A 13,490-nucleotide genomic window follows, 5' to 3' on the forward strand; every position below is an offset into this window, starting at 1 on the left:
TGGGGTTTGCTCATGGTGGTTTGCCCCTGGACGTAGCATTGTAGGGACTCAGTCTTTACCTGTGGAATGAATGAAGGAATAAATGAGTGCAATGCCGTCCTGCCTTCCTTAACCTGCCTTAAGGTCATGGAGACGGAGAAGGAAGAGGGTGTGACTTTGGGGTTTCTTTAAGGCTTCTGGGGTGGGGTTGGGATTAGAGTTTGCAGACTGATCTCATAGGCTAGGGGAGATGATAAATTTGGGAGCCAGGAACTCAGGTGCTAGATGCAGATAGGGGTTGGCCTTGTTTCTGCTCTAAGGCTCCTGGGAAAGCAGGTGGGGCAGGCTGGGGAAGGATGTCATGGGCAGTGCAGCAATAGCTCAAGACTGGGTTCTAGCCTCATGTCCATGAAAGGTCTGCCAGGTAACTTCAGTGAGCTCCTTCTGGGCCAAGTTTCTCCATCTGTTCCATGATGGGTTTGGTGAGATGATCCTCAAAGATTCTTCCAACACCAGAGTTCAACGAGATTAGGAAGTAGAATTCTAGGTTCAAGGGCTACAGTAAACTTTTAATCTCAACTGCAGAATGCAAACCCTTCCACTTCCCTTCTATCGAGTGCAGTGAAGAGATCGACTTTCTTTGTTTTCTAGACTTCAGTCCTTCAAGATCTAACTTTATGATTTTATTTTTTAATTTTTATTTATTTATTTTTATAGAGACAGAGTTTCACTCTTATTGCCCAGGCTGGAGTACAATGGCAAGATCTTGGCTCATTGCAACCTCTGTCTCCTGGGTTCAAGTGATTCTCCTGCCTTGGCCTCCCGAGTAGCTGGGATTACAGGCATGTGCCACCACGCCCGGCTAATTATTTTGTATTTTTAGTAGAGACGGGGTTTCACCATGTTGGCCAGGCTGGTCTCGAACTCCTGACCTCAGGTGATCCATGCACCTCTGCCTCCCAAAGTGCTGGGATTACAGGTGTGAGCCACCACGCCTGGCCTAAGTTCATGACTCTAAAACATTCGTGTTTTGTGTCATTATTTGTTTAATATGTTTCCTTAAAAGGCCTCTTTTTTAAATCAATGATTTTTAGTATAGGTAGACTTATGCAAGCATCATTACAATTAATATTAGAACATTTTCATCACTCCTTCAGAAAACCCCATATCCACTATCACCGTTTTAGCTTACATATGTATATTAGAGCACTTGATACCACTACCATAAACAGAAATTCAGTATCACTTGCCATAAATGGAAGATACACATAAAAGTAAACCCAATGGGAACAAAACAGTGTTGTGGAATTCTGGCTCTATATGATTGCCTGCTGCACGCTGGGCTTGCTGTCTTGGTAAAAGGAAGGAAGAACAAGTATTAGGTGTTAAAGATACAGCTGTCCCAGGCCGGGCGTGGTGGCTCACGCCTGTAATCCCAGCACTTTGAGAGGCCGAGGCAGGTGGATCACCTGAGGTCAGGAGTTTGGGACCAGCCTGACCAATATGGTGCAACCCGTCTCTACTAAAAATATAAAAATTAGCTGGGTGTGGTGGTGGGCGCCTGTAGTCCCAGCTACTTGGGAGGCTGAGACAGGAGAATCACTTGAACCAGGGAGGCGGAGGGTACAGTGAGCTGAGATCGTGCCACTGCACTCCAGCCCGGATAACAGAGCAAGACTCCATCTCAACAAAACAAAACAAAACAAAACAAAACAAAAATCTGGGCTACCACATGTATCGAGCTGTCAACTGGGTAAGAAATGGCTTATCTGAGAGGACAGGGTTCCCAGGAGCTATGAGGGCTGACTTTGCTGTACAGACCATCGCACTAGTCTTTTGCATGTACAAATCTCATCTTCCCAGTGAAAGTGCAACTTCAGGAGAGCGGAGGCTATGCTCCAACCAAGTTGGGGCATTGTCAGGCAGTGGTCTTCAGTTCGCAGTCTGGGTCCAGATCCCAGCTCCGTCGGTGACTACCCATATGTCCGGGGAAACTTGCTGAACTTCTCTGATCCTGCATGAAATGGAGATGTTAATAGTAACAGCAGCTAGGTCACAGATTGATGGGAGGATTAAATGACATTGAGATTAAATAACATTTACTTGGCTCAGAGTCGGTGGCCCAGTAAAGATTCAAAGAGTGAGCTCTGCAAATACGTGGGGAAAGAGAGTCTGGGTGGAGGAAGGGCAAGGGTGATGGCTCAGAGGCAGGGGTGTCCCTGGGGTGCCTGTGGAACCTCAAGGAAGCCATGGTGGCTGGGGCAGAGCTAGCAAGAGGAAGGGAAGCAGTGGGTGAGACCATGGGGTTGGAGGGGAAAATTGCGTTTTATTTCACGTGTTTGTGATTTCTGGGGTTCGCCTCTATTTTTGGAAGGATACTGATTTCCCGTATCTTGCTGCTACAAAGTGCCCCTTTAAAATAATATAGAAAAAAGAACCAGTGTGGAAAAAACCCAGAATACATTGCAGCTCACAAATCAGCAAAACTCCTGAAGACTATCCTCAGATGACCGAAATCTGGAAAATGAGGAAGGCAGGTCCCTCCCTCACATTATTTACTTAGCACAAGGAGGTTTGAAATCCCGAGGCTGAAGTTTTACTGGCAACCTCGATGTCACAACTGGGATCTTGAATTCTCCTGACCTCAGAGCTTTCAAGCCGGGAGACTCCTGGATCATGTCATCCTCCCACCCCCACTTTACAGATGGAGACACTGAGGCCCAGGGAGGCAAAAAGATTCATGCAGAGGGTCTTGTTCAGAAGGAAGAACTGTATACAGTTTCTATGGGACTCAACTCCCAGCTGCCCTCATCCTAAATCCAGGGATTCAGATACACAGGCTCCCCCAGAGACCTCTTAGTAGGTTGAGGCAAGGGAAGCCCCTGCCTGTGCCGCTCTGGAGACCTTCCTTCCTGGCTCCCCTTATATCCTCCTGTGCATCCACCACTGATCAGAGAAGGCAGACAAGGGACGTCAGAGGGCATGGGGGGCACCTGGGGTCTGCAGGCCCAGGAGTTTGCTCTGGAGGCTGGCAGGGAGGGTGATGGGTCCTGGTTGTGCCCAGGTTCAGCTGAGGTAGCTCTGGTCAACCAAGTCAGGTGCAGAGATGTTCCTGGGGGGTCCTGGGAGTTCCTCTAGTGCCTGAGTATATAGGACCATTGCTGCCTCGGTTACCACTCCCAGGCCAGGCAGTTCTAGCTGCAGCACTGTTAGCCCCTTGCCCGTCACAGCTCCCTTGGGAACTGGTTTCTCTCCATGCCAGGGAGAAGGGGCCACGTGTGGGTTCTGAAGGTCTGGGGAGCCGGGGCCAAACCTCTTCACCTCTGAGGCTGCTTGTGTTGTGTGTCCTGTTGAATCACACTCTGGTAGGATGGCGGGGGCTCCACCGGCAGGCCTGTGAGATGCAATGGTGGGTTTGGAACAAGGCATGCGTCGTCATTCTGCAAAAGAAAAGTCACCGTCCCTGCTGCTCACAGCTGTGGAGCGACTGGCTGCTTCCGAAACACTTCTCTGCTAGTTCACTTCTGAAGACTCAAGTTCTCCATGAAAATGAGGAAACTGAGGCTTGAGAGAGGAAGCGACTTCCATAGACCAACGTGTGACTCCCTCCACTCTCCTTGTTCTTGAAAAGGGAGAAGGGGAGGCCCACATGGGAGTCAGTGGATGGGGCCCTGGTTCCTGTCCCGCTACCAGTGTCCTGGTGACCAGGGACAAGTCACTCACCCTGTTGGGCTTCCTGAGGGGGGCGGGGCCAGGTAATGGCCCAAGTCCCTTCTAGCCAGGATACACTCTAGGGGCAGGTCTGATGCCAACAGTGTCCACCAGTGATTGCTGCCACGCCTCCATCCCCGATTCACGGTGAGGGTGGCACCAATTCAGTGTTGGAGAGCCTGTCCCTGGCACCGTCCTTACTGATGGGGAGGGCACAGGGACCACTGGGAGACTAGCATGGCTGCTTACTGGCTTGAGACCATGGGAAGTCACTTAACTTTTCTAAGCTTCATTTTTTCCTCTTTAAAATGGAAAAGCAGAACCTGCCTCCCAGAATGGCTGTGAGAGTCAAGGAGGTCTCAGCCAGAAGCACAGCCCACAAAAGATGTCCATGTTCTAATCTCTGGTCACATGGCAGAGAGGAATTAAGGCTGCAGATGGAATTAAGGTTTCCAATTGGCCTTGAGATGGGGAGATTCTCCTAGATTCTCCCAGTATGATGACAAGGGTCTTTAAAGGTAGAAGAGGGAGACAGGGTTATTGAAGGGTGTTGTGATGCTGGCTTTGAAGGTGGAAGAAGGGGCCCAAGCCAAGGAATGCAGGCAGCCTCTAGAAGCTGGAAAAGACAAGGAAAGAGATTCTTTTCGATGCCCCCGGAAGGGATGCAGTCCTGGTGACACATCTTGATTTGAGCCCTTGAGACTCATTTCAGACTGCTGACCTCCAGAACTGTAGGATAATATAGGTGCCATTTTAAGCCACCAAATTTGTGACAATTTACTACAACATCAATAGAAAATGAATACAGCCACCGGCAGCACTAGCATGGTGCCTGGAACACAGCAAAGGTCAATAAATAGGAACAATTACGGCTCATAGCTACAGCTAGGTGTGGGGCCTCAGTTTTCCCTATCCTTAAAAGTGGGGTTGGCCTCAGTGACTCAAGGCCACCATCTGGCTTTCTGATGTCTTAATGAGAAGACTTCCTGTCAGGCAGCCAGGAATTCACAAAGACAACTTCTCTGCTTGATGTAAATGAAACTCAGAGGCCATCAACTTATATATGCGTTACGTGAACACTCGGTGTGTGATGAGGTCACTAACACGAAAATCAGCGTCCAACTTGCAGAATTATGGGGGATTTGGCACTTTTAAAAATAGTGTTCTAAAGTTGAGATTGTAATATGATTTTTTTTTTCTTTAAAGAAATGAACCTTGGAGATCAGTTCTGGTCAGGGTCTTTATTTTTTATTTATTGATTTATTTTATAAAATATCCTTACCCTGAACTGCTGAGGATCTTTGGGGTGAGGAGAGACTTGCCTTCTATTTTAAAATATATCTAGCCCCAGTCGGCCGTTCTGCCTTCCCCGTGGGTAGATGAGGGCGAGACTGTGGGTTAGACATAGCTCAGGCTGAGTCCTGGATTTCCTGATTGGCTGCTTCGCCTTGGGAAGTGATGTGACCGCTCTGAACCTCAGCTTGCTAGTCTGTAGTATGGGAATTTAAGTACCTCAAAGTGTTGTTGAGGGCTGGGCACAATGGGTCATGCCCATAATCCCAGAACTTTGGGAGGCCAAGGCTGGCAGATCACTTGAGGTCAGGAGTTTGAGACCAGCCTGGCCAACATGGCAAAACCTCATCCATACTTAAAAAAATACAAAAATTAGCCAGATGTGGTGGCACGTGCCTGTAGTCCCAGCTACTTGGGAGGCTGTGGTGGGAGAATTGCTTGAACCTGGGAGGTGGAGGTTGCAATGGACTGAGATCTTGCCACTGTACTCCAGCCTGGGCAACAGAGTGAGACTCAGTCTCAAAATAAAAAGGGTTGTTGAGAAGATAAAGTTAAATACAGCTATATTTATCTGTATATCTGCACGTCTATATCCATCCATCCATCATCCATCCATCCATCCATCCATCCATCCATCCATCCATCCATTGATGGATGCATTGATTGATGCATCAATATAGTGCTTAACAGAGTCCCTGGAATTCCTTAAATGCTCAATCTTTGATGACTGTCTCTCACTTGTTTCCACCACAGCCAAACTCCACACACACTGTAGCTTCCCTAGGCCTTCTCTGTCCTGTCTCCAAGCCAGTGCTCGTGCTGTCGTTGCTCTGCTGAAAGTCCCTTTTCCATTTATGCCTGTGGGTCTGAACCCTGCCCAGTCACCACAGGCCTCTGTGATGCAATTTCCCCAGGGCCTTCAGAGCTGGTAGCACAGTAGCCTGTTGTTCTGGGCACCCACGGAGTTTCCTCTCAGGCAGCCTCACCTTCTTCTCCTTGGATTGGCCTCCTCTCTTGCCCCCATGCCTTGGCTCCCCTACCAGACTGTGGGCTGTCACTTAATGAATGTTCAGCAAAGTGAGGAATGAACGAAACACGTTCCTCTTGTAACCTTCACATTTCTTTCCTTTCTGAGCCCTCTGCTGCCTCGTGCCCCCATTTTTTTTTTTGGTCTTCCTGGGAAGACAAACCCTTGTCTTACCTTTGCAGATGGACGGTCCCCTCTCCAGGCTGTGACAGCTACGGGCACTGGCAGGAAGAGCTCCAGGACCGTGAAGCAGAGCAAGGCCAGCTCCAGCCTCTGGATGTGGACCTGAGAGGGGAGAGGGATGGAAGGCAGGGCGAGACCTTTCTGGGTGTCTGCACCCATTACATGGGCTTAGCCCGGCAGGGGTCAGATCCACAGCAGAAGGCAGTTGGGGCTTCAGCTCGCAGGTGTGCGTGGGGAGGGCAGGGTGGGTCTCTGTGGGATGGGGAGTGGGTCTGTCTTGGTCACTGCCCTACACTCAATGCCTGGCACTTATAGGTCTTTGGTGAGCATTGGCCTGATGTTTGACGGCTAGAGAATCTCGTGGGTCCCTGGTAAGACTGAAAGTAGCCTTAGGGTCGTCTGATCTGAGCCTACTTGACAGATGGGGATACCTAGTCCCAGAGTGAGGGAGCATGTTTTACAGCAGGGGAGGGGAAGAGCTGTGCAGCTGAGAGACATCTAGTATCACATGCATTTGACGGGGAAGCATATGTATGTGTGTGTGTGCACACGCACATGTGTGTCCGTGCATGCTCACACTTGCGTGTGATGTGCATGTGTATGCACGGGTGTGTATGTGCTGGGAGGAGATAAGGAATAGCAAACCACTATGGTCAGAACACCTGTGGGTGCGGTGGCTCAGGCCTGTAATCCCAGCACTTTGGGAAGCTGAGGAGGGAGGATCACTTGAGGTCAGGAGTTCGAGACCAGCCTGGCCAACATAGTGAAACCCCGTCTCTACTAAAAATACAAAAATTAGCTGGGTGTGGTGGTGGACGCCTGTAATCCCAGCTACTCGGGAGGCTGAGGCAGAAGAATCACTTGAATCAGGGAGGTGGAGGTTATAGTGAGCCGAGATCACACCACTGCTCTCCACCCTGTATGATAAGAGTGAGACTCTGTCTCTAAATAAATAAATAAATAAATAAATAAATAAATAAATAAATAATTCTTGGAGCCTGACCCAGAGGCACCCAGCAGTCTGCCTTCTGCTTCAGAGGCAGCAGTGGCATGGTGAAAAGAGCACCAGGCTTGGAGTCCGAGACCCACTAACCTAGCCTCTCTGGACCTCAGTGTTCACTCCCAGAAGTTGAGGGTAACAAAGTGGACTTGGCCAGCTTTGCAAGGCTGCTGGGAGGCTCCCGGATCACAGGGGCCACCAGGGACACCATGCTTAGAGCCCTGGCTGGGAAATCAGCAGTTTCAGGCTGTGGTCCTGGATTTGCGGCCAAGCTGCTGCTTGACCTCAGGCAGGCTCCTCCCCGTCTCTGGCCCCATTTCCCCATCTATAAAAGTGGACTTGGATTCAGTGATGCTGATCAGTGGGCAGCCCAGCACCCCCCTTTCCACCACACCTTGGCAGGGACAGAGATGGGTTGGCCAAGGGCTCAGCGGCCCACACCTGGGCTCCAGAAGAGGCTTTCTGTGAGCTAGAAACCTCCTGTTGGCCAAACCCAAGGCAGCACCTTCACTGAAGTCAGAGGACGCTCTAGGCCTGGGTACTCACCGTGGAGTTGGGGTACATTCTTCAGATCGGGGACTCAAATGGGCTCTCCAGAAAGAGATCCTTGGTGATGACGAAGAGGCCAGACAGCACACAAAAGAGGCTGATGAGGTTTGCCATGAGGCACAACATCTTCTATAGGTGAAAAATAAAGGTAACAGCTGTCCAAAGGGTGGAGACCTGGGGCTAGGTCCTCCCCTGATGCTTGCCAGTAGCTTCCTCTGTAGCCTCAGGGGAGACTTTGCCTGTCACTGGCCCCTCAGCCCCTCACACAGGAGCTGAGCCACTGACCACTGAGGAGGGCCCAGCTGGCCCTCGTCTTCTGTGGGACAAATTGGGAGAACCTGAGAGCTGCCTTCAGATCCAAGAGCTTTGCAATAAAGGATGCCCCATTGCCTTCTCCCGCTCAAAGCCAGCCCCGACCATCCTACATCAGCTATGCCAAGTGTCAGGGATTCGACAAACAAGTGACCCCTCATCCAGCCCCTTCCCCACCAGAAAGGGCAGGAGGAGCTCTGAAAGTGCCCTATCCTCACATATCCCAGTGCCAGCCCCTTTTCTCTGCCCACCTGCCATGGTCCCTGAAATGCCTGTATTCATCGTCCTCTCCAGTTAAGCATCACTCCAAGAGCCTCTTGCCAAGTGCAAACCTTCCTAGTGAGGAAAGACTATGCACGTGTGGAATCTGTAGCCTTTCATACTGGAATGGGTTTCTTTACAGTAGGAGTGTCCTTATGCGCAGGTATACAAAGCAGGAGGCCTGTGGTTCTAAAAGGGGCTCAGCCCAGGAGGGTGAGGTCTGGGGAATGGGCACGTCTTTGTCAAGCGTCTCCTGCCTCTGCTGGGTAAACTGAACAACCATCGTTCTATTCTCTGTGCCCTCTGAGAAAGCAGGAAGCAACCACAGCCTAGCCAGGCTGAGGGACACAAATAGGGAAAGACCTGGCTCGGGCTTCGGGGGCAGAAGGAGGGGCGGTGGGAAGACCTGGGTGTGGGCTGTGATTTGCAGGGATGTTCCTTCCATCATCCATCCACCTCCACCCATCCAGTCTTGTGCTAGGTGTCTACTCTGTGCCTACTTGGGCCACCTTGGGCTACCAAGATGCTCAGACACATTCTGCCCACACAGAACTTAGTGTATGGCAGAGACAGGTAAGTCCACAGAGTGTGCGAGCACGGAAGGCAGCCATGGAGGTCAGAGAAGACCTCCGGCAGGACAAGACATACAGATTGTCTTGAGTGGTCCGGAGTAAGTCAAACACGGGAGCCATGTATGCAGGGGAGAGGGCAAGGTGTTTGGGCAGTGGCCAGCACAGGCAGAACAGGGAGGACCACAGTTCCATCTGCCTGGCTCTTAGAGAGGAGAAGTAGATGCAAATCCAGCTGGAGGCTAGGGCTTGCAGGCTATGTGGTGATTAATGTTAAAACTCAGGAGATTTGAGAGGAAGAAAAGTTATGTCCTAGACGGACGGATCAGGGTGCCTGGGAGCCATTTCCTTCTCTGCCTCACTGCACTGGAAAGAGAGAAGCTTCAGATCGTGCTTCCTTTCCTCCCACAGCCAAATCTGTCGGCCTGTCTGCATCTGGACCCTTCTGCTTGGACATCCTCTGTTATCCTGAAGGCAAGAGCCTGCTCTTAGCAAGTCCTGGAGAAGTACCCTCACAATCACCCCTACACACAGATGCCCTTAACAAAGTTCCCCCATGCTCAGATGGAAGAGAATGATCTCAGTGCACCCACTCACCAGGTAAGTTTTAGAAAAGTTCTTCATTGTTATCGCCAAGATCCCTGAAATGAGAAACTGCAGGACAGATTTGAAAGTCAAAGGAGAGAAGCCGGGGTTCCTCAAAACCCACAAATTCCCACCCTACCCCTATTCTCCAAGAAAATCAACCCTTGGCAGCCAGTGGGGTGGAGAATACTATTCCTCCAGCAAAGTGAGCTCCTCTTGCCTGCCATGTGGCCCATCCCAGGCGCTGCCCCACCTCACGTCTTCCAATGTGCATAAACCGCCGTACCGGCTCCTGTCTCTACACCTTGGACCAAGCTGTGCCCTGCACTTAGAACTCCCTCTTAGCCCCTCCTGCTTCCCTCATTTTACAAACCCAAACTGTCCCTCTGGGATCAGTGGCACTATCCCCTCTACCCCGACCCCTTTCTCTTTTCCTGAATCTTGCAGTTTGGAGGATATGAGTTCTTGCTTCCAAGGTCTCTGGGAGCACCTCTGCAATCTTTCTTTCCAATGTTCACTGATCACCTACTATGGGCTAGTCCCTGGGAGCACAGGGTGAATAAACACTGCATGTGTAGAAAGTTCTATCCCTGTGCAGTGAAAGCCCCATCCTGTGGGCAGTGGGCACAGGGGACTGATGTGAAAGGTGGATTGGGATACTTGCCCAAGACAGTGCCGTGGAGCTTGGACTTAGCACATAGGCAGGACTCCACCTGGGAGTCAGGAATGGGGTGGGCTCTCTGGAGACCTGAAGGAATGTAGAGCTTCCGGGAAATGGTACATGCACTGGTCCAGTGTCATCTCCCATTCTGGCTGATGGCCTTGGGAGGACAGGAGCCACACCTTACACCCTGTGTGTTTTTGTAGCCCAACCCCAACAGGGCACCTGTAGCTGGATCCAGGGGCAGCCTGGCTGCTCAGAAGGCCGGGGAAGAATGAAGCTGTCCCTGGGTCCTGCTCACCCTCCTCTTTGCCAAATGCACATATTCAATTATAGGAGAGTGGATAGCCTCCGAATGCTCTCTTGGGACTCAGAATTGACAGGGGCTTCCTGGAAGGAGCTATTTCCATGGTGACTGAGATAAGAGAGGCAGAGATAGGAACACTGGAGAAAGGGCCTGGTTTCTGCCGTGCTTCTATTAGCTGTCTCTGTCCCATCTTGCATCCTGTCCCCAATGCCAGGGCCTCCTGCAGGCCTGCCTTGCAGACTCCCATACCCGGTCTGTGTTTTGCCTTCTACTCATAGAGGCAGCCCCCCAGAATGGATACCAAGACTTCAGCACCACCAGGTGAAGGCTCTTGACTGTAGAGGCCAGGTAGCCCCCAAAGACCAGGTGCAGCAGAGCGATGGTGATGTGGAAGGCCTGGGTAGGGAAGAAAGAATGGCTGGGGTGAGGGCATCGGTGGCTGGCTCTAATTGAGGCCACTGGTGCCCTGGACCTACTGGCTGTGCTGAGTCCCTTCCGTCCTCTTAGGGATCCCAGAGCCCAGGCTCTCTAAGAAGGACCACTCCCCAGGATTTCCTGCAGAAAGAGCTGAAGCTGCCAAGGGCCCCATGGGTGGGAGCTGTGTATCCTGGAGCTGGCAGCCTTCTCCTGCCATTCTCCCCAGGACGGGGCCCTGTCCGAACCTCACAAGGCAGTATAGGTGTGGGCAGATTCTCTCCAATCCTCAAGGCCTTTTCCAGCTCAGATGAATGTTCAGCAGGAAAGCTGGAGCCTTTCTTTTTTCCATTTCTCCTCTTGGCGTCCCCCAGCATCCTCCTCATATCCCCCTCTCCTCTTCCTCCCACCGCTGGGACCCTGGGAAGTGGATGCTCACCCCCAGCTCCTTGAGAAGGCTGCTCCTCTTCTGGGACTTCTTGTGCCGACGAGCCAGGAGCTTGGGCTGGGTCGTGCTCTGGGGTGGACTTGTCTGCCAGGGCTGGACTGGGCTGAGGACTTGCCATGACGGGAGCCCCCTAGCACAATGGCTGGGAATAACTGTGGCTTCTGCTTTCATTGATGCTGGTTGGGGGTCCTGGCTGCAGGACAGGGAGAAAGGCCATCAGAACCCATCTCATTTTTGAGGCTTGTGGCTGGGTGAGCCTCTGCCAATCACCTCTGCTTACAGGATTGGATCTTTCCAGAACTGTGATTGCCCTGTCCAGCAATCCCTGGTCTTGATTTGACCTGGAATAATCTGGCCCCTGAGGATGGGAGTAATTGCTGCTTACAGCCTTTCTGGGGTTGCAGAGACACAGTTCCTTTTGGGGCAGTAAAACAAGGACCAGGCAAACTTCACAACCAGTGGAAGACCACAGCTCACCCAAAGTGGCCAGACTGCAGTTTGGAAGAGTTGGGAGGTGCGGGAGGTGCGGGTTGATGGAGGGGCTTTGTAAACAGTCTCCATCCACTGGTCCAAGATGAGTGACTGAAGGCAGGTGGGAAATAATTGTCCTACCTCCTGTGGTAGTACCCATGCCTCCTGGAGAGAAGGGAAGAAAATGTCTTCCACCAAGGACTTTTTATGAGCCAACACTGAGTCAGGAAGTCCATAATTAGCGAAGCTAGCATTTACAAATACTTTCCCTGCTCCAGGCACTGAGATAAACCTTCTACATGCATTACCTGATTTTGTCCTCATTCCAACCCTATGAGGTAAATACTGTCCTCACTCTCATTTTGCAGATGAGGCTCAGAAAGGTTAAGCCACTTGCCCATGGTCACACAGCCAATAAGTGACTTGGACTTGAAGCATGGCAGGCTGGCTCCAGAGCCTGGGGCTTAAGTCCTTCATGCACTGTTGGCTCAACAATTGAAAATGAAGGTTCTGGATGTTCTCATGGGCATGAAAGGAGTTGGAAAAAAACTTAGAAGGGTGCTGGACACACGACCTGCAGACAGAGCCCAGTATTGTGTATACTGACGCCGCGGGATGCACGAGGGCTTGGGGGCTGCCTGGGGACTTGGTGAGAAAATCCAGTGTAGCCTTTCTGTCCCAGAAAGTGGAGAGCTGGGCAGGGAAGAAAGGGAGCTGGCTTGTGGGGACTGAGGTCGGAGATGGTTTCTCCATGGGGATGGGGCTAATGAACAAATCCTTGAGAGAGAGTGGGCTGGTCTCAGACTCTCTCCTGGATGAATGAAAAGGGAGGGGCATTCCTCTCACTTTTAAGTCTGACTTGTGGATCCAGGAAGTTCCATTGAGTATCCACATTTTCCACAGGGGTGCAGGGAAAGAACCTCGGGAAGTCTGGAGGGACAAATAGCCCAGGTGACTATATCCTGGATTGGGTAGAGGGGAAAGGAAAGGACATTACCAAGAGCCAAAGAGCCAGATGGGGCCTCACAGTTGGGTGAGCACTGTTTGCCGGGCGCTGTGCCAGGCGGCAGTTTTGCCGGGCAACCTCCCTTAATACTCAGGAAGTCAGCACCACTGCACAGAAGAGGAAACCAAGGTTCAGAGAGGTTGCCTGCCTTGGCCATGGTCACACAGTGAGGAAGTGCCTGGAATTGGAACCACGCGTGGTCTTACTCCATCACCAGTGCTCTGGGCCTGGGCTGCTGGGTGGGACGCCCTGATCGGTATCTCCATGGGCCTGCAGTGACAACCCCTGATTTAGTGGGGCGAGTGGGCAGAGGGTCTCCCTCTTTCATGGGCTTCAGAAGCTGAGCTCATAGACACAGTGCTGCATGACTCTCTTCATGACTCTGCCCAGCTATGCTTGGGAACTGTCCCTCTCTCAGCTCCCAAGCCTTCAGGAGTCCTTCTGACACAGCTGGCTGGACTAAGGGATGTATCTGGTGGCAGAGGCCTGAACCAGATTAGCCACCGGCTTCGCTTAGACTCTGCATACCTGGGAGGACAATCCCTGGACCCAGGCCTGGACTCCACTGCAAAGAACAGGAGAAAAAAAGCCTTCTTAGTAGGGCCGCCTCAGATGGAACTGGTTGTCCACGGGGAGAGTGAGCGCCTGGGCACTGGAGCTGCACCTCCACCTAGACATTCACTTGTGAGAGCTGTGGCAGCAGGAATGGGTCAA

At 51.6% G+C, this 13,490-nt stretch overlaps 1 protein-coding gene across 1 annotated transcript; it reads right to left on the minus strand.

Moving 5' to 3' along the window:
- Positions 1-1,007: 1,007 nt before the first annotated feature.
- On the minus strand, positions 1,008-12,733 carry MS4A10 (membrane spanning 4-domains A10). Its single transcript, XM_074012544.1, is given in 8 exon segments — positions 1,008-1,993; positions 3,301-3,419; positions 6,185-6,295; positions 7,740-7,871; positions 9,482-9,538; positions 10,687-10,833; positions 11,291-11,492; positions 12,617-12,733. Coding segments are annotated over 7 exon segments (828 nt in total). The 5' UTR covers positions 11,471-11,492; positions 12,617-12,733; the 3' UTR covers positions 1,008-1,911.
- Positions 12,734-13,490: the final 757 nt, after the last annotated feature.

Source organism: Macaca fascicularis, chromosome 14, assembly GCF_037993035.2.
Source record: "Macaca fascicularis isolate 582-1 chromosome 14, T2T-MFA8v1.1".
NCBI lineage: Eukaryota > Metazoa > Chordata > Mammalia > Primates > Cercopithecidae > Macaca > Macaca fascicularis.